The sequence below is a fragment of the Anas acuta genome, chromosome Z (assembly GCF_963932015.1).
Source record: "Anas acuta chromosome Z, bAnaAcu1.1, whole genome shotgun sequence".
In the NCBI taxonomy this organism is placed as follows: Eukaryota; Metazoa; Chordata; class Aves; order Anseriformes; family Anatidae; genus Anas; species Anas acuta.
In genome coordinates, this window is record NC_089017.1 from 38,164,423 (window position 1) to 38,186,172 (window position 21,750).

Here is a 21,750-nt window from a genome sequence, read left to right on the forward strand (position 1 = left end):
CAGAATCAGGTGCTGTGCTATCTTTTAGTAAAATATTTCAGCAAAGGTGAAAACTGGATATGCCCTTAACTTTGGGACTGTGGGCCAAACTTATGTTTTACTCCAACACTGGAATGAAAGCTCCATTCACTTTTCACACTTCTTGTGAGAGGCCAAAAGTAAAACCATTCTGTCCTTCCTCATATCAAGATACTTAATTATTTATTTTCCTTCTAAAATAAGAGAAAAAGTAAAGCAGAGAAGCCTGCATCAAGAATGGGTCATCTTTGAACTGCACCTCTATATCCACTTAGACAAAGTTTGAATATGGCTCAGTCTCTGAACGTATGACATTTCTTTCAGGTCCTACTTCTCTGACTGGCATCCTGGGAAGTTTTTCAGACTATGCTGGTTTCTGAAAGAAGGTAGAAAAAGAGTTAATGTTCTAAAGGCAGAATGTTTATTAGCCCTTCTTCCCTGCAAGCATCTAGAACTATGCTCCATGGTAATTCCCCATCCTTTCCTAAGTCCTTCTGTTTCTGTGGTACAGAAGATCCATACAGATTAGTGTCATAGTGTCATGCTGAGGGAAAGGATTTCCTGGTCTGAGCTAAGAGAAGGATGGTGGTGGTGACATCATTCTCTCCAGTTAACTTAGACATATAGGATGGACCAGATTTGCCATAATAAAATAATATTAGCAGATACTTTATACTGCAACTCATGCACAAAGCCTTCAAGTTTTGAACTCAGTAACCATTTAGAAGTGCATGTAGATTGGCCCTTACAAATTAAGTGTTTGCACACCTGCAAAGGCAAAGTTTGGTCAAAAATGCAGCACAGTTTTCTGCCTAATGCTGATTTGCAGCACATTGCTGAAAAAACTGTTGGTAAGCAGGAAGCAGTATACAGAAAGAAAACAAAGTGAATAATATTTACTGTCTACTTTGAATGTAGTCAGCTAAATTCAGCTTTCAATTACTCTGATATATCCCCAATTTTTTTTAGCACATTACAGAACAAGTCCATATTTAGGACATATTTATAATTGAAATCAAAAATGCTTTCAGATTACTAAGGCTTGAAGGCCTTGTTTGTGTATATAAGGTAAAATCCATGCCTGGAAAAATTCATTCAACTTCATAATTCTTGTTTTCCTGTAGGGTGAATTTAGCTCATAAAACTCATGTATTTAAAACCATGTTAGCATTGTTATTATAACTTATTATGAAGTAGCTTTTATTTGATTATAAGGATGTAATTGAGAGTGGCAATATGCCTATCTGTAGGACACTGAGAAGACCTTGGCCAAACAAGAAAATAAGATCTTGACCAGAAATCATATATAAACCCACAAAAGCCAGCAAACCATTGAGTTTCAGCCAGAGAAGGGCCATGTCAGTTGCAGCAAAGTGACTGTACAGTGCTCAAGATCTGTGGTGCCCCAGCTGCCCTGGGAAGGACTGTTGCCAGGGCACCTTCCCAGGAGCTGCAGTGCTGTATCACAAAGGGAGACCTAATTCCCCGCCAAGACAATGGAAGCTCTGGAGTTTAAAGTAGATATCCTTTGAGGATTTAAGTTTTAAATAAAGTAACTGAAAGGCAAAGCTACGGAAGTCACGGATTTATCAGGTTTATCACCAGATGTAGCTCTTGACAGCTGGGAAGTCTCTGGGAATTATGCCATTCTGGTGAGTGCTTATTTTTCATAAAACACTTCCAGTTCTTGTTTCAGGAAGACCTAAGCCCATGGAGGTGCCTTATTCAGTTTGCCCATTAAACACCTCCCTCAGGGTTCCTTGTGGTCTGATGCCCATGAAAAATGAGAGAAGTCACTGATTGCCACTCAAATTGATCCGGAAGCCATACTTACACTGGTAACGTGAAAAGGCCTAAGTGTCTCTCTGGCCTAGTGGTTCTTTTGTGAACCCTTCGTGTTCTGGCCTCTATATCCTGTACCAGCACCTCTGATTTGGAGTAGAGTTCCTGAGAAGCAGGTTTTCTGTTGGCTTACTTTAATCCAATTAAAGAAGTGTCTCAAGTGTGCACTACATACCTGAAAAAGGACTGCTTCCTTATGTGCACCTACAAGAACTGGGCACCAGTCTTGCATGAGGATTTGTTGCTGCTCTATGGTAAAAATAAAACAGTATCACTACACAAAAATTTATATAGAATAATAAGTAATAAATGTTGTAGGGGATGAACACATCAGATAATCATAAATATACTCTCAGAACTGAGCTGACCTATTTCTGCATTGAGGCAACTCTGACAAGCAAGTTCTGTTAATGTTGTGCAATTTATTTATTTATATAAAGTTGGTGGGTTTTGTTGCTGCCATATTATTGCCATGTCAGAGAGTGGATATCTTAGTGTGCTGGGATTTCTAATCTTCCAATAGCATGCAGGACTGTAGAGCTGCTGCTGCTGCTGCAGAATTTGAAGGTCATTGGGCTAGACTTGCTGTCTGCTGTTTGTAGTGATTTTGTATCCTCCTGCTATGTGATTCTTTCTGAAATTCCACCCTAGTTTTTACGTGAATGACAAATGCTGTACAAATTTGGTATACTATCTGAGCAATCACTCAGCCATTTACACCTGTTTTTTCTAGCAAGATCTTAGAAATAGCTGAGTCTTAGTGATCGCAAGAGAAATGATGGAAGAAGATAATGAAGAAACTTTGCAAAATGTCTTTCTGTGACAACTCATGTCACATCATAAGCTGAGTCTTATCTGCTGCTGCTTTTTTCTTATGCAACTGTAAATTTGTCTATAATATTACCTTGTCGGGTTATTTGACATCTTGAAGATCCTCATTCTCTTCTCTAGACTCCTGGTAAAACACATTTCATCAGAATCTTCCGCATGTGTACCACTAGCAAAATTTTGAACAGTATCCTGGAAAGGAGACTTAGCAGATAATGTAAGTGTGTATGCAACACAACAGAATCTTCTAGTGTTGGCAGTTCAGTGAGCAGTAAGGATGGAGCTTGATTGCTGTGGCTCTTACTGTCCATCAGACAGCAAGTCCCTGTCTCTCTGTAAGTACAGTGATCTCTCCTGTGTTCTGTTGTTTTCATAAGGTATGTGAGAACATATCTGAAACTTGCAGCATTTGTAATACTGTAATTGGGTGAGGTGTTCACCCAGTGAGACACTCACTCATGCCACATGTCCATGTGTATGTATGTAAATTTTGTGCTCTTTAGTAAAACTAGCTGTAAAAGGACTAGTGTGATCTTTGGATATGCAGGGGTATAGGGAGCTGATTCTATGCTTATATCACAACCTGGGGTGGAGAGTAATGTGACGTCCGGTTGTGAAAAACAACTGGAAACAACTACATTTTAAAAAGGATGTTGAATATTTTTCCATGGAAGAGCCACAAAAAGTGACTGGCAAACTAGACAAAATGCTTACCTGCAACGGGCTTCCATAACGTTGCTTTACCAATAGCAAGAATGATGTTGATTATTTGTATTTTGCACCAGACCTTGAAAGGGTGCTCGAGCTAGCAGAGGAAATCTACTAAAACCCAAGGAAGATAGATGCAAGCCAGACAAGCTAAAAATTAAAAGAGAATAAAGCCTACATTTTTATTAGCAAAATGATTACACATTTAGGGCAAGTGAATAGCTCAGACTTCCAAATAAAGACTGACACAGTTCCTTTCAGGAGGTATTTTCCTGTCAAGCACAAGTCAGTTAAGTCAGTATTATGCTCCATGCTGTGCAGAAGGTTATCTTAGTTAGTATCTTACTATCTGGTGTAATGGTCACATGTAGTGGTAAAATGTTCAGTGGTAAAATGTTTGTGACCAAGGGGAAAACACTTTTACTCTGTCACAGCATTTCATTTTTTAATTATGTGCAGAAACTCTTTAATAACTTGTGCTTCTGAGTGTCTTGCTGTCCATGCCTGAAATCTGTAACATCCAGCTCAGTGAATTGAATGTGGTGAGGTGATCCTGAGCTGCCCATTTTTCTTGGAACCCATTCCAGAATGTGCTGTGATCCTCTTTGTTCAGCCTCACCATCAAAGGTAGGTTACCTAGTAGTGAAATCTCATGCCTGCAGATAAGGTTTACAGGATAAGGCCTCAATGCGTTACTGACAATGTGACATGCTGTTTGTTAGTGTATGAAATACTGTCAGACCGGCTGTCTTGGTGGAAGGCCTCTGGGATCACAAGATGAGAAGAAAATCCTTTTCTGCAGTCCTCTTTCTTGTTGCCAGCCTGTTCTCTGCAGTCATCCAGGAGAGCCCTGTGCTTCTTTGGGCAGGGTTTTTTTTATGGATATTATTTAACACCACAGCCTCTATTCAGCATTTACCCTTGTTTAGTTTGCTTGGTCTCACTTCATATTTTAGGTTTCATTTTTCTCTTAAGTGTTTCAACTTGACTTAGCTCTTAGCTTAATGTAACATATTTTTTACAGTAATCAAACAAGATCTTTTAAACCAGGGATGACATGCTCTTAAAAGCACAAATGGCAGCTCAAGGGCAATCACCATTTAGAGTCAAAAGGAGGAAAATACATAACCACCCTTTGAATGTTTGTGTATCTTTGCCTGAGAGACAATGTTATGAGACCACTTCTTTGGTAATTCAGTTATGCCACCTCTTTGGCCAAATTCTGCTTTGTTTCTTCAATGTAAATCCAGGATAATCTCTTGGACTTCTATAGAGTTAATTGGCTTTATCCTGATATTAACTGAAAGCAGATTTTGACTTGCATTTTTCCGTGTATCTCCTGCTGAAATCTCCTCCTACTGAATATGGTGTCAGTATGGCAGGGGCCCTGATTGTGCTAAATGGATTTTTTCCTTAGCTCATGTTTCTGTCACATCATATGCGTTTGATTTACTTACATTGTTCTTGTATTTAATCTGAATGTATTTAGTCGCATTTACTGTCATTTTTTATTTGTTTAGCAACTCTGCTCAGCTTAGAAAGGTAACAGGGATGGATTGAACATAACAAGTTGCAAATATACTCTGTGCAGAGCTCTTCTGTGGCTTGCAGTGTTCTGCTTTTGACAGTTTGGTATGGGACAAGCTGTTTATTCAAATGCTTGATTTATATCAGAGCATGTAGCAGCAGATGTAAGTATACTACAGGGAAATACTTGATACATGTCTTATTTATTTTTACTGCATTGTTTGTGAAATCCTCCAGGAACTTGGTAAAAAGTCTTCTTACTTCCAGGGCACACATCAATAGTGGTTGGTGTTCAGAGTGGAGAGGACCTAATCAGGAAATTGGCTGTGGTCAGTACGAGGTCTCTGGTAGCAGCAATGAGAGCAAAGTGAAAGACCCCCCGCTGCAGACATGTGGTTTGCTGATTCTAATAGGGAAGGACTTCAGGCCTGTTCTCTGCTACAAAAGCTGATGGGGTTTGTGAGCATTTTAGGGTGATCACGCTGGTACCATGGAGCTGAATGTCTCTGCTCCCAGTCCCACACAGCATCCAGGCCACTATCACCTCAGGCTCAGCAGGCACGGTCTCATGGTGACCGGATCCCCTCGCAGCAGCCAGGCATAGGCATGGCTGCCCAAGGGCCTTGCACTCCCCAGGCAGGCACAAGGGGCCTGAGGGTGGGGAGGGAGCTAAGCAATTGTTGAACTGCTCCAGCACCATGGCTGGAGCAGCTCCAGGCTCCTCTCATGTGTGCCCACTGCTGTAACGTGTGCTTATATCGTCCACAGCTGTGGGTGTGGGATGTGGGGATTTCCCTCTCACAGACTGTGGGCCCACTCCCCAAATGCTGCTGATAGCAGTGGGGACAAGCTTTCCTCCCACTAGCGATGTTAGCCGGACTTCATTTTCCACCCTCTAGTAATGGGGGTAAGGTCGTTTCTAAGTTAATCGTCACTCGGTTTGGACCACGCATGTGGCCAAGCGTGGGGCCAGGGGGTGGGCTTTGTTTGAATATATCCTGGATTGTTGACAGGGTTCAGCCCTGGTCCCTGCAGTTAAGTGGTCCAGTGGAGATTTGTATCTTGGCAGAAGGCAGCCTGATGCCTATGCACCGCTATTTAGCCCATTGCATTTCAGATTTAAGTTGCAAATAGGTTCTGTCTGAGCAGGATTGAATTTCAGTGGTTGCAAAAGCAACTAAATGCTCTTAGGTTAAATGTGCCAGTAGATACTGGCCGTTTCGTACAATTTCAGCAACACAAGCAGTCTACCCTATTGAGTTGGCCAGTTAAACTGACTTTGCAGCTGCTTTATTTAGGTAGAACATTGCAAATTGATGGTGCATTGTACAAATTTTGGTATAGTCTTTTAAATATTAAATCTTTTAATGGAAGCTTGCACTGAAAGAAGAACATAAAATGAGATGAACAAAAATGCTCAAGGATTTTAATGTCTGAATCAATTGCTTCTGGGCAGCAATTCAGCTAAGTCTCTGTCCATGACACTGACTAAAACCTTTGTCCATCTTTTATTTCTTTTACTTCAGAGCAATATTGTAAATCATGTTTGTAAGAATGAAATTTTTATCTTAAGGTAACTGAAATACAGCTAACAGAGGGAAAGCAGATGAACAACTGATAAGGAAACTAGAGAGCAAGTTGAATTTAGTTGAAAGAGGGCATATTTTGTTTTCCTGGATTAGGTTAATTTTAAAACTTTTTCTTCAAAACATTTTTGTCTCTGGACAAGACAGTTCAGCTATTGTTAGAGGTACAAAAATAGAAGTTACATGAGAAAGGTTGCTCATGTTTTCTTATTCTCTTTCTTCCTTTTTTTTTTTTTCCCTTAAATTGCAACTGCATTCATTTTTAAGTACGCTCTACAGCAGTCGTCAAAATATGATGATAGATAGCCTTTTCCCAGGTGATTCTTAATTCCATGTCTTCTTATACAGCAAATGGACTACTCTCCAAACATAAATATATTTATAATTTATACTGGGGTGTGGGAGGAGGGGGGAAAGGCACTAGTGAAACACATATGGGCGCTTTGATTCTTTTTACCATATGCACCGTGTTCTACAGGCAAACCCATCTCCAAGTGGCTGGAAGCATGGACCCTGTCCCATCCAGGCGTTGCAGCTCACTTTTTCTTCTGTTTTGTCTTTTCTTTGCAGTTGTTCAGCACATCAAGCGCCACAATATTGTTCTTAAAAGAGAACTTGGTGAAGGAGCCTTTGGGAAAGTCTTTCTGGCGGAATGCTACAACCTCTGTCCTGAGCAGGACAAGATCTTGGTGGCAGTGAAGGTAAAAGAGTCTAGGGTTTCAATCATTAATACGTAGTTGTAACTAATGATATTTTATTTGTAAATGATCGTGTGGAAGGTTCACAAGGCTAATGAGGTGTTAAAAGAATGTGATATGTGAGCTTGCTGTGGATTATAAAATGAGAGCTGAATTTCATAAGAAAAAAGGGGGAAAGCAGTGTTACAAAGGGGTAAAATGTTTTCTGACCTATTTAAAATATGACTAGTGAAAAATAAAGCCGAGGCCATTAAAAATGCATGTGACTTTTATATTTGTGTGTCTAACAAAATAATCTATAACCAGCTAAGTGCATAGGTTATGCATGTAACTGCCAGTCAAAGAAGTCTTTTTTTTTTTCTTTTTTTTTTTTTTCATGATTGTGTGATTCTCTTAATCAGCCAAAGAAATTATCTGTGGTTAATGGTCATAACGTTCCTGGCCACTATATTAATAACAAAATTGTGGATAATATTTTCGTGTGCTGTTAAATATTGTCTGTATGGAAATCCAGAAGTCATGATATTTCAGAGCTGGAGGAGTGATTCTTGATTGTACAGCTCCAGTCAACCATTCCAAAACACAGTCCAAAGTAGAAGGGAAATATCCAGCATGGTCTTGGGGTTTCTACACTGAACATGCTTCAGAGTAGCAAATCTTCTAGTCCCCCAAAATGGAAGGCCTAAGGGTTGGTCATCACCGTCAGCTATGGATGTACACTAGAAGACATTATCAGTTAAACTACACTCAAAGAGCTTGCAAAGTCTCCCTGGCAACAATCTCCTATCTCCATCTGTTGTTCTGTTGAAAGCTGAACGAGGTGTTCAACATTTGAGGTATCTCATTAAATGCAGGGTGAATACACATTTAGAATTTGGGCTGTATTTAGGGATCAGAAAATAATCTTGTCTGACCAGCCACAATTAGTCAACCATGTGTATGTTTTGGATCAAGCTGTACAGTAAAAGAAACCAAGTAGATCATCTTTTTGAAAATGGAAACAAGGCACAGAGTTTTGGATCTGGTAGTAAGAACATGAAAGGAAGATGGATTTGTAGACTGCCATCTTGCTCCATCAAAAATAGCATTTTTGTGTGTGTGTTTGTCAAAGTTACAAGCTTTTTGATAGTTGAAGTTGTTCCGTCATGTTGACTGGTGAGAAGAAATGAAGCCTGGAAGGGACATCTCATAGATGGGAGAAAGCATAAGACGAGATGACAAAACTAGAACTGAATGAATTTTCTATTGTATTTTGGTGAACCTAGAGTGGAAACTTCAATTTCTCTATCACTTCAGAGACGTGCTTGATAGCAAAATAAAAGTCTCTCCATTCACTCGCTGCCTTTGAAAGTCCTGACCAAATGGAGCCTAGCACTTCTGCTGTTAAATGCTGTACTGCACTTTCTCTCTGCTGCACTTTGTCAGTGTAATTCACAAGAGTATTCAGCCTTCAAAAGGAGAGGTGTCTCCATGGGTTTAGGTGATAAATCTGTCAGTTTTCTGCATTGGTATTATTATTATTATTATTATTATTTTACCAAATCAATTCTTCCTAGCATCAAAAACTATTGCACAGATAACCATGACAAGAAAAACCTCTGTGGACAGATTATGCCCATTTTAGGTTTCTTATATTGGTTCTTAGATAGTGACCAAAGTCACATCTTTAAGAGAAATATTTTGGTGAACTGGACTGTGTCCAGGCCCCAACATTTGCCACAGGGTTTGGCATTGAAAGTGTTTGTTTTTTGTTCTTCGAGGAGCAGACCTGGATGCCAGCAGCCAAGGTTTGCTTTTCCTGGCTAACAGCAAAGGTTTTACAGTGCTTCACCACCACCTCCACCCCCCTCAGCAAATCCACAGCAAAATTGTCCCAGTGAAAAAGATCCAGTGAGCCCAGTGGGAGAGTCTGTTTGGTATGAAGTGAGGAAGTGCCAGGGGTACTGGGGCAGCAAGGAAGCATGGCCTCATCTACCTGCAGACCTCAGGACAACGGCTGGTCTCCTTGCTTGCCGACTGCTATGCAACTGTGTGGTCTTGTGCAAGTGTGCTAAAACATTGGCCTAAACATCTCCATGTCTGATTCAACATCCGTCCTTTTCCTCACCAGCAGGCTGATGATATCTGAGACCTTGACGCTGCTGTTAATTGCATGGGAGAAAGAGTTCCAGATAAATCTGGGAAGATACAAAAGCAGGCTTAGCATAAACAACCCCAAATGCTTATGCTTTTCCTCACTGGAAGAGGAGTAGGATAGTCTGTTTAAATTTGACTATTGGGACCTTTGGGGAGAACACTGAGTGTTCAGAAATGCTTACTGTGGATCAAAACCTGCAAGCATGGAGTTTAACCACAGGTCAGACTGGGCATGGGATTCCCCCCACCCTAGGTGAGTTTTCAAATCAGATCAGTACAAAACGTGCTGCAAACAGTTCTAGAGAACAGAGGGTTCTCTAGAACCTGCAGAACACAAGTTAGCAGCTGCCTTTTGCTGCCCTGGGAATGGGAAAGGCAGGATTCACCCCATACTGCTTTCTCCAGGGTTGTGCTTGTATAGCAGACTGATGCATGTACTAGGTGACAAACGTTTCCATGGCACTGCAGAGAAGAACCAAAGCTTTCCAACTCTTCTCCAGCTCTCAGGTGTTATGTGGTGCTGGGGAGCAGTAAGCTGAAAGAGTGTAAAGGAAGGCTGTCAGGAGAGTTTCATTACCATGTCATACTGGTGCTAGTGAGAGCCAGGTCCCCCTGCTGCTGGGGTTACAGCTCTGTGGCATCAGGGTGGATTAAAAAGCTGGTGGCTTGCACTTGCTGTGCAGTGCAAGTTTGCAGGATCCAGATTGTACATGGATACCTGGGCAAGGTCTTGATGAAGAGATTAAACAAGGGGTGGCAGTCCACCTGTCACAGGGCTGAGCTCTGCAGATGAGGAGCTCCTTTACCAGCCAGGAAGTGCTTCTGTTGCCCAAGGGAGCATGTCCCCTCCTCCTTAGCTACTGGCCAAGCGGCCTACTAGTTGGAAAGTTCTTGTGGTTGTATATCAGATCCTGCTTGGGATTGGTGACAGTGCTTTGCATGCAGAGCTGTGGCTTACCTGTCAGTATTGATAAAAATGAGTATGTTCTTTTCCCCGTCTTGTGCTCTTGTGGTTTCATTTTGTTTTTATTTTTTCCTTTACACTGAAAACAAGTTAAATGCATTACTCCCCATCATTTCTATGTAAATGTTACGTGGTTATTAATTTTTTCATTTTCCAAACTCCTCCTTGCCTATGTCAGTTATCTCTCATGCATTGGGTCTATACTGTGTCCTGCATGAAATAATGAAAATTAGAGGAGTGAAGGTTGCAACAATGGTGGGTTACGGAACTTAAGGTTGCCCTTGGTAATAGAAACCCTTTCTGAGTTTTGCCAGGGTTTTAGACCTTTTTGCATTTTGCTGTTTGACAGAAAATGCGTAATTGCCATGGCAACTGCTCTGTCATATGATAATTTTGCTGTTTCTGTGAGATAAAAAGCTTCTCCTGAAATATACAATAAGCCATCATCACAGGGCAGAGCTGTCAGCATTTTTACTGTCTTTCCAGGGAAAGAGCTTGTTGGAAAGAGTATGAGCCTGTGCTTCTGACTATATTTTTTTTCCTGGGTTGCTATTATATAAAAATGTTTTTATATGAATTGTTTTCTAATTCTCTTGCTGAGAAGAATTACAGTCCAATTGCTTTATACATGAAGCCAACAGAGGAGACTCAACTGACAACAGAATTGTTCCAGGTGATTTCTTTATATAGTATAGATTGGACTGTGAGTTGGTGCCTGCATCATGTTAAGGCATCACTGCAGAGCCTGGATGCATTGGAAGATATTTCAGTTTCAGTCCTTGCTTGATTCAGATGTGATTTGCTTGGGACCACAGGTGGAGAGCTGATTTGATATCTACCTTAGATGATATGGCTGTGTATATTAATATGTCACAGCTTATGAAGGCTTGTAAAATCCTTGTTGCATCATTATTGATAAAACATGTGAAAGAAGGGTTCTGCACCTGAAGACACGTGAGATTCGTAAAGGGGTTCCTCAGGGAAGTGTCATTGTGGCACAAGTTTCTATTGCCTCTGGTATCCACAGAGCCTGAAATCTACAGGTAAAAGCCCCTGTATCTGATAAATGGCTATTCACTCAGCCCTGCTTCTTTTCACCCCAGCTGTTAATTTTTAAGGTCTATGTCTGCCATTTCATAAGTGAAGAAAACATTTTCTCTGACAGTCATCTTTTAGTCCCTAGTCCCTCATTCACAGAAGCATAGGTATCATACTAGTAAAGTGGACTGAATTCTCTCTGTTTAAAAAAAAAAACCTGAACAAACCATAATTATTACAGCTAGAAACTGGGTTTGTTGGCAGAATGATTGCACTGTATCAACTTGTTCTGTGTCTGCTCTGATGAGCGTGGTTGGTCCCATGGTGTCTACATGAATTCAGAGTAGAAAATAGCCAGGAAAAAAAACATCCTAAGTTAAAGCAACACTGTTAGTTTTGAGTCTTACTGTCTTTTGTTTTAAGTCTAATGGTAGTTAAAATACAGAGGTACAAAGCCCATCTGTCAGTTTCTGTGATTAATAACTTGTGAACATTGTTAACCTGCTATCATTCTCTTACTGTTTTAAAAATGTTTTTTCAATTAATACAGTACCACCATTGTACCTTTTGAAGGTAGAGCACAGTAGTGGTTTATTGTCAATTATTATTATTTCTCACTTAATTGGTGTCAGAATTTGCTTTTGGTTTCGTGCATGAAAGTGTTTCCTTGCTCATGAAATGTAGTTAAGAAGAGATCTGAAACTGCTTATGAGTGGCAGGTAAATTAGTACTATTTCATACAAAGTTCAAGCCTCCTGTTTGATCCAACATTGATATATTTCCTACAAAATGAAAATGAGCAGGATTTTAGATCTATATAAATAAGAAGTGGGAAAATAAAAACTGCCACCCCAAGATTCTGACCTGCATCTACTTACTCTCTGTCTATCAATTTGGGATTGATAATTCAGTTACTTACACATTTCTTAATCTTAGTCATGCAAGTAAATTTACTTTATTTCAAAGGAGTTTCTGACTGAAGTCTTAGGTTGTAAGGTCTGTTCCAAGGATCTGCCCTTCTACAAATCTACTGAATGTATACTGCACCACAGGGACCAACATCAGCAGTAATTACATCAGTAATACATAAGAAATGCATCTATGTTCCACTAAGTATTTTAAGCAAGCAAAGCTTTATTTTAAGGAACTTAAAGCAGAGATAAATACCAACAGGACACCAGGGGTTTGCCTGAGTTACAAGCTAAAGGATACAAACCAGTTGTGTACGAGTATGTTTTTTTGGATAAGATCAGATTTTTTGTTCTGTGTTTTGGAAAACACTTGAAACAGCAAGATCGTGAGTATTCCTACATCCTCTTATAATAAAAATTATTTGGTAGGTATTATACTGTGACATGGGGCAGGGGAACAACAATGCTATTGCCTTTACTAAATTGCACTTAAACATCGCATCTGCATTTCTAAAACAGTTACTAAAAATGTACTTCTTCCATTCTTTATGCAGTATAATGTCCTTATCTTACCCTTACAATGTCTTCCCACATGTTCACTACCTTCTGTGAACTTCTCTCCTTCCTCACATCCTTGTTTCCTCTGCCAGACACTGAAGGATGCCAGTGACAATGCCCGCAAGGACTTCCACCGTGAGGCAGAGCTGCTGACTAACCTGCAACACGAGCACATTGTCAAGTTCTACGGTGTCTGCGTTGAGGGCGATCCGCTCATCATGGTCTTTGAGTACATGAAGCATGGAGATCTTAACAAGTTCCTCAGGTAAATCCAACATGTATTGTGCTGGAGAGCTAGAAGTGGACAATGAAGGTAGGCAGCTATTGGTGCTTAATGCCAAATTAACTCCTGTCACTTAAAAACGCAGACACCTGAAAGTGCAAATCTGCAACATTCATTTTGTGTACTGTGACGTGGAGCTCATTTTCTTTGTGTATTTGGAAATACCATTACGTTAAGCCTCACACTTTTCCCCAAAGGAATGGAAACTGAAGAAATATAGTTTTCTGTGTATTCCAGGGTATGGTATTCTGAAATGTTTGGTTATAAAGCTTACAGTAAGAATAGTCTTCTTGAAGGCTTTCTGGTAGCATTTTGGAAGATCCCTCTCAATATCTATTGCTATCTGTAGGCATCTAAAAGCTTCTGAAATCTAACCCCTTTTCTTCCCTCCTCTGAGAGTTCTGGAAAGAGTGCCATTAATCTGTGGCAAGAAAATTGTGAATCATGGAAACTTTGGTGTGGTGGAAAGCACTACATTTTGGGGTCTAATTCATAAAACTGTTCAGGAATGTGCATTATAAATTGAAATCTGGCAGTAGAGTACTGGTCTGGCTGGGATGTTAACTTTCCCTGCAGCAGCCCATGCAGTGCTGTGCTCTGCACTTGTAGCTAGAACAGCATTGGTATCACACCAGTGTTGTGTCTGCTGCTGAGCAGTGCTGGCACAGCACCAGGACTCTCTCTAACATTCCTAGGGGGTGGGCAAAAAAGTGAGAAAAGAAGCATCACCAGGGCAGCTGACCTAAACCAACCAAAGGGATATTCCATACCATGTGATGTCACACTCAGCAATTAAAGGTGGAAGCAGGAAGAAGAGAGGAGGGGTGGGCTCTCATTGTGAAAACGTTGGTCCTCCTCCCGAACACCGGCTATGTGTGTTGAGGCCCTGCTTCAAGGACACAGTCAAGCATTGCTCATTTGTGAGAAGTGGAGAGTAATTTATTTCCTCTGCACTTCCACATAGCCTTTATTTGTTTTGTTTTCTTTTCTTTTCTTTTCTTTTTTCCCTTTCCCACTCCCTTTTCCCCTTTCCCTTTTTTTTCCCTTTAGTTAAATTGTTTAGTTAATAATACTCTTTCCTTAATTATTATTATTATTATCATTATTATTATATTTTTCCTTTAATTAAATTATCCTTATCTCAACCCGTGAGTTGTTCTTTACTTTACTTCTTCCCCTCCTCATCTAAGGAGGGGAAGTGTTTGCAGAGTAAGCACTACTTTTCCCAGACTGACTGTCTCTTTGGCAAAGGATTTAAGTGTTGGGGCATTTACATTTGCCTGCTTGGACCTCTGCCGTGGATCAGGAGAAAACTGTGGTTTCCAAAGACACTGTCCCAGTACTTTTTGAGAGCACTGAATTTCCATTAGAACAGGCCAGATCTGAAGCTGATCCATTGTCACAATAAGAAATACTTATTCTTTGATAATTGTTTTTTTTTTTTGTCCTTTTCTTACCTCCTAATTCTGACTTGAATTGTTGTAGAGAAAGGTAGTTTAGCAGACAGTATATTTCCTCCATTAGGTGTTCTCTTTCTCTCTCTTTTTTTTTTTTTTTTAATTATTAATCAGCCCTGGTCTTTAGAACATAAAATGATTATGCCGGGACAAGCTGTTTAACCTAAACTCCAATTTGTCATTCCTCTCACATTTGCCGCAGCTTGTGCTGCAGATCAGAGGTTAGCTGTAAGTGGGCTGTAAAAGCCTAAATTTCTTACCCTGCAGCGCCACCAAAGGCTGACGGGAAAAAATCCGAAATTTAAGGATGTGCCTCGCTGTCTGTGTGTAGCCAAAGGCTGTTTCAGATCTAGGACCACAGCCTCAAAGCCATGCCTGCCTCATGCTTGTTCTGGGCAGTGGAGGCTAATGTGAACCCAAGGAAATCTCCGTCAGTATGACTGGCTGTTGCAGACACTGAGGAGCACCTCTTTTACAGACAGCACCACAACTGCAAGATGGGTGGAGTGTTAAAAATAATACAAAAGTTTTATTAGATACAAATCTCCTCAAGGAAACCAGTGAAAGAAGAATTCTCTAATTTAGTGATTTGAGGCTTCGTATCTGAGAGCAGCCAAAAAAATATAAAATGAAAAAATTATAATAAAAAAAATCAGTGCAATGAAAAGGTACAGTGCTTTTCAATAGGAATTTTCCTCTGAGTCTTGGTTGGAGGTTTCATATCCTCCTGTACATTCCGCTTCACCCAGACCAGTTGAATGTTTGTCTGTATCCTGTGGCAGAGAAAGTGCAGTTAACTTCTTTACTTGGTACCAGCTGCAATCCCAGCAATGCTACACACCTTCTTTCATTTCTTTCTCACATCTGTCACTTTGCTCATGAAGTTCTTCCCTTGGGGCAATTTTAATATCATATGTCTAATAAGTAATGTCAGATTTGATCTCACAGATTTTGATTAATTTGCAACTCTTTTCCAAACTCCTGTGCCCTTCCCTTAGGGATGAATAAGGCCTCACCTTCATTGATTGGAAAGGTGATTCTCTGAAACTCTACTTTGGAGGAAGGAAGACCTTCTGAGAGAAAACAAAAATTGTTTGTAGAGTGTTTTTCCAAAATAGTTGAGGAGGGAAGGGCAGAGGTAGTCTCTTTGAGAGATTACTTTGCAGGAATAAAATAAAAAAGGCTTCTGAAGTCCTAGACGAGTAGAATGGATAGAAAGTCCTTTTCAAAATATTATATGAAGGTATATGAATGAGGAATGATTGTTAGCCGATCTTATTAGTTGGCTAAGGATTGGATAGTAATGCTTATCATAAAATTGTGTACATAGGAATGCTGATATCAGTATCTTTGAGTTACCAGGATGTGACAGGAGAAAGGTGGTGATTTAGGATAGGGGGTATTATGAATCCAGCTGCCTTATTTTCATGAGCAGTATATGTACCTGTTGTAATATGTTCTTCAAAACACCTGTCTTTCACACAGAGAAGGAAAACAGTAAGTGAAAAAAAGCCGAGACAAATTATTGCTATTTCACCAATGAATCTATAGCCCCCCACCTTTTTTTTTTTTTCTTTTAATTGAGTAAGTCACTTTTGTGGTTTTTGTCTCACTAATACCTTTTACCTCTGTAGCCTGCAAGTGGCCTGTCACTTTATCAGCTTATATTTTGATGCAGGGCACATGGTCCAGATGCAGTACTGATGGCAGAAGGCAACCGTCCAGCTGAGCTGACACAGTCTCAGATGCTTCATATCGCCCAGCAAATTGCAGCTGGTATGGTTTACCTGGCATCACAGCACTTTGTGCATCGGGATCTTGCTACCCGGAATTGCTTGGTTGGTGAGAACCTACTGGTGAAGATTGGGGATTTTGGGATGTCTAGAGATGTGTACAGCACGGACTACTATAGGGTAAGTGAACTGCTGTAAGTGCTAACAACTGAGGTCTGGTTCAGTAATCATACCACAGTGATGTGACAGATTCTGGTTTTACACTGACAGGTAATTTTGATGCTGGTATACGAAGATCCTGGTTTTGGGTTACAACATTTCAGTAAATTTGGAGCAAATTAATCAGAATAAGATTGGCATGTCCTGTTTATGTGCGATGACTTTAAATTCTAATAGTAAAAGATAGGAAGGTCTTTCTGGGCAGAAATTTTACATGGTTGTTTGGCTGTATTGAAGACGAAAACGAAGCAGATGGAAAGGAAGAGTGGGTAATCAGATTTGGACCAATACTTCTGAGCTATTAAAATATGTTATCATATGTTTCTCAGACAAGTGGAAATTGTTTCTTTTAGGTATTTTATAATGTTCCATTATAAAGTTTATTTGAGTAGCTGTAAGTAGCGGATAGCAGTGCTGAATGAGCTATTTAGCTCATGGAAAGACTAGTTCAGATATTATTAACTTCTCAGTTCATTAAAAGCTATCTGCAAGCTTCTCCTGCCTTAAGCCTATTCTTTAATTCTACTGCTTATGGTTGAAGAACTGTTTTGCATCACTCTGGTGAGGGCGATAACTAAGTAGTAGGTAAGAGTAGCCCTTGGTGCATGTTCAGATTCTGGCCCAGGTTGTATTCCCTAGGCTCAGTTATGGTATAATGATGTGTAAAGTTTGTAAAGGGTTCCTAGAGTTGCTAGGACTAACAGGACCCTGTACATTAATCATTATCATTGATGTTGTCTTTGTACTACGTGACAAGTCAGGTAGTTGATTACCACATGTGTAGCTTCATGAGTGGAACTGCAGCTATCAGGTTTTTATGGCTTGCAGAAGGCAATCCATGGGCAAGCTGTTAGTTTGTGGGTGCTGGAACTGTATGTATCTTGTAAAATAAGCTACTCAGTCTCTTTAAAGCACATTCCCTGTATGTGCCTCTCACATCACTTATTACCAGTGACTTCTTTTTAGGTAAAATGAAGGACTCTTCCTTATCCATCCTAACTGCGTTGCAGTGTCCATAAAATGACAGTGTCACCTCTGTGACAGTGGTTGTCGGATGCCTGAAAAGAGATTGATTTTACATCCAACTGATGCCTGACAGGGCAGAGGAGGGTGCACACAAAAATTATTTGTTGTGTGTTGTTTTTCTTAACAGCTGAGAAATAAGCTTCCTCTGTTCTTTGTTCCTCTGTCTTATTTTAGAAGGCAAACCTAGTAATTTGTAAACACATGAACCAGACTCCTCTTATATTTTGTTATTTTGGAAACTTGGCACTTCAAGCTATTTGGTCAATGTAAAACAAGCATGACTTCATTTCAGAACTTGGAAAAATACATAGGATAGTAATCACTGACTCTGTGTTCGCAAAGACACCAGTGAGCAACAAAGGCTTTCTTGATTTTGCTTCTGACAAATGAACAGTACTTGCTGGGACTGGAGACATATCTCTGTTATGTATTTTAGTGAGACTGGATTCATTTACCAGTTCATCATTAGAATTAAGAATGAATGTTCATGCTTAATAGTAAGTGTTTGCAAAAGCCTTGACAAGAACAGCATTTTTGAACAATAAATGCTTTGTCTTGTTCTAATTTTTGAAAAAAAAAAAATCCTGCTGCAGAAAAACTACAGGCAAAAGGGGTAGAAACTAGGTAATCATACAGGCTTCCTGGGGACAGCTGAGGTTTGGTGCAAACATTGGTGTAGTGGCTTTGGTGGCATCTTACCTCCTCATGTTCTTCTGGCTTTAATCCTTCAGTTTTATGCATCAGCACTCAAGCAAAGCTTTTACCAAATGAAGGAGTTTAGAACAAGACCAGGATTTTGTCCTGCCTGAAACATGACGTGGGGAGGTTCTGGTAGCCTGGACAGTCATGGGGTGCTTTTCAAAGTATCTCATGCAAGTGATTCATTGCATTTCTCACTGCCTCTTCTTCAGAGTGATTCTCTCCTTTCCTCTTTCTTCTTCTTCGTCTTCTTCCTGTCCCCCCTTCCCTTCTTCACATCATTCTTTTGAGGCCAAGGGAGTCAGTGTGGTCCAGGAAGAAATAAAGAAATGAGAAGAGAGGGGGAGAAGGAAAGGAAGAAAAGGACAGTGTTTGAAGAGGATGCAATAATGGGTGTGACAGAGGGAATGAATAAGTCAGTTCATTAAGGAATGTAAAAGAAAAAGGAAAAGGGAAGTGGAAAGAGGCATTAGTAAAAGACACAAATGTGGTTGAAGGGAGAAAGATGTAGACATGTGGCAGAGGTGATGAATGAAAATATAAGTATCATGGTTCCACCCAAATTGATGAAGTAAGTTTGCAGTATGATGGAAATGTATGAAACCTAAAGTTGTGTAGTCATTTGTTTTGAACCATGAGAAAATTGAAAAGTATCATTTCTTCAACCCCCCACATTCCAGCTGTCTTTTAGCTGGTACAGAGGAGAGACAGAGCCACAGACTGCCTTAACACTGTATTTCACACTGATAAAAGCTGGAAGCCACAGCTGAGTCTTTGAGGTTTTCAACTGCAGAACTTGGGCCATATATGGGCTAGCCAGAGTCTGACTGTGAAATAGTCAAGGCTATGACGACTTTCCAGAATGTTGCCTTAACAATTATGTCTATGGCAGGCCTAAGCAATGAAATTAATTGATGACACTGGGATGGCACTGACCCACCATAACTAATTGCTTATAGCAGGGTAAGTCTCTTTTAACTGGTCAGACTTAATTGTATACACAGAAGAAATTCTTCCCCAACTTTGACAACTTTATCTGATGTTCATTGGAAGGATCTACACAGGTTCAAAAAGCTCTGCAGTTTGGTATTTGTGTTTGGTATTTGTGTTTGTTAAGGCACTGGAATCTGTTTACTGAGATCCTACCACCTTGTCAGGATGCTAGATTTGCCCAAGATGATTATTCATAGTTTGTTTCTGTAAGATAAGGATGGTCACCAGTACTTGTTTGCTGTCAGATTGTTAATGATACTCTGTATTGAAGCAGCTCAGTAGTTAAAAGAGTTTTGAGGGAGAAAGAGAGAGAAATATCCCTTGGGTTCAGAATGCATGTCATGCGTGGCTCTGGTTACACACAACATCTTCTTTTCTTCCTCCCTTCTTTTTTCCTTCCTTTTTCATCAGACATCTTGGGGGTGGAGAGAGTCCTGATATACATGCTAACAGTGAAACAGCAATAGTTTTCAAAAGTCACCCCAGATGATCACGAAGAATTTGCAGTGCCTTTTCCTCTCCTGCACTGCCATCCACCTCAGGTCAAACTAAAGCAACTGTCAAATAATTAGTTTCATCCATGTGCCAAAAAGCTCCAGTGACTGCTGCACTGCAGGCCTTGTAGCACAGTGCATCACTTCATGACGTTATTTATTTGCAGAGTTTAGGTCTCAGGTTCATTAGGGACTTTTACATGTTTTGTTGACGTTGATGTCTGTTTTTTGTTGCTTGGACTCCCAACACTCACAAGTCAGAGTTTCCCTTCTTTCCCTCTGATACTCAAATAATGTGACTCATCAGCAGCCTTCAGTGGCTTGACGTACTGACACTAAAGCATGGGAATGACCAGATTGCTAGTATACTTCCTTGCACTCAGAAAATACTTCAGGACCTTTTTAGGCTCAGAGTTGAAGTTTGCAGCTGCTGCTCAGTACTTGGTCTTAAAATACTTTTCTACATTTTCTTATCATATACAAACAAACACAAAAAAGGTCATCTCACCTCAGTACTTGGAAAAACTTAATAGGGATATGCTTTAAATATCCAGCCTGGTCAGCCAGCTGCAAGCTTGAGCCAAGACCTTGCATGAAACTGTGATCTCACTGAAGTAAGTAAGAGCTTTGCCATTAACTTCATTAGGACCAGAAGTTCACCCTTCCACGTTATGTCTGCCCAGTGCAGAACAGAAACTCTGTTTCTGATTTAGATTTATGGAGCTAAGTTGTGTAATCCCTGTTTAGCTATTGTATAACTAACTTGCCTTTATGCAACAGTGCAAGGAACAGTAGAGAAAATAAGGACTCTATGCCTCTGCTTGTACAAACCATAGAAAGAGCTATCAGAAACCTGGAACTATTAGCAAAGTTTTCATCTTTAGGCCCAACTTGTCCAAAAGCTAGAGAGGTTTAAAAGTTGAATTAGCCTAAGCCTTTCTCCACTGCAGAAATCTATACATTAGGTGTTAAGGGCAAGAGGAGTGACAAGAGCCTGAGACCTCCTCAAGTCACGTGGAAAACCTCAACACGCATTAACACCCTTAGCACCAAATCTTATGAAAATTCTAATCTGCCAAGGGAAAAGAGGAAGAGATGTCAAGGGTATCAATGCTGTCCTTGACAAAAATTTCTGAAATGTCTTCCAAAGTCAATCACCCCTGACATAAAACAGATGGTGACAACAATCCCTGTAAGTCTGTCTCAGTCAGAATTACCTTTTGGCAAGTAATGGTTCCTTTTGGCATAATGTTATGAGTGCTCAAACCAGCTACACCAGCCTGGCATTTCTGGGGTCTAGTAACAACCATTGGAGCACATCTGGCCCAATATCCTGTTTATGAATGTCATCTGTCCTCAGTGCCTCAGAGCAGTGGGGGAACAGAGCTTAACACAGAGCCACACCGTGCAACAAGAGGTAAAACAAAAATGCAGGAGACCGATGCCAGTCCTGAAGAAATAGTTTAGTTGACTACATAAATATGGTGCAACCTGCATAATGCCGACAAGCTTGTTTTCAGATCTCTCTCTCAGGTATAGTACAAAATTGGACAGCAGCAGTCTTCTGTCTCTGAAGTTTGAATGTCCAATTCCTAGAACACTCTTGCTTATTATACAGCCCCTCCCATTAATTTTCCAAGGTGGACATTGAAAATAAATAGGATCCTGTTGATGGGGCCTTCCTTGGAAAGCTGCTCCAGAACCTCTCAGTCATCCTGGTTGCAAATCTTAATAAGTAGTCAAAATTAGTTCATGACCAGTGTACACCCACTTGATCACATTATTCTCCAACAAAGAGCATTATTCTCTCTTCCTAGCTTTAATTTGTCAAATGCATTTAGAAAAAGTAATGCTTTCCCCTCCCAGACTGTTTTGGATGGTTAAACAAGGCAAACTGTCAGGAGGAAAGGTTCTTTTTTCTTCTCCCAGTAGCCTTCTCTTACATCTTTCAGTGTGTGAAAAAACAGTTTAAGTGTCTCTTTCCGGTTCAGACATCACTAGAGCTCTGAGCAGTATTTTCCAAATAAGGTTT

At 40.2% G+C, this 21,750-nt stretch overlaps 1 protein-coding gene across 4 annotated transcripts in view; it reads left to right on the forward strand.

Annotated features, from left to right (window-relative positions):
• Window positions 1-21,750, forward strand: part of NTRK2 (neurotrophic receptor tyrosine kinase 2) — a 201,750-nt gene that overhangs the window by 144,126 nt on the left and 35,874 nt on the right. For all 4 annotated transcript variants that reach the window (XM_068666489.1, XM_068666491.1, XM_068666488.1 and 1 more), the window contains 3 exons: window positions 7,080-7,210; window positions 12,907-13,079; window positions 16,233-16,467. In XM_068666489.1, coding sequence (XP_068522590.1) covers window positions 7,080-7,210; window positions 12,907-13,079; window positions 16,233-16,467 — 539 coding nt within the window. The remainder of the gene's footprint in view (window positions 1-7,079; window positions 7,211-12,906; window positions 13,080-16,232; window positions 16,468-21,750) is intronic.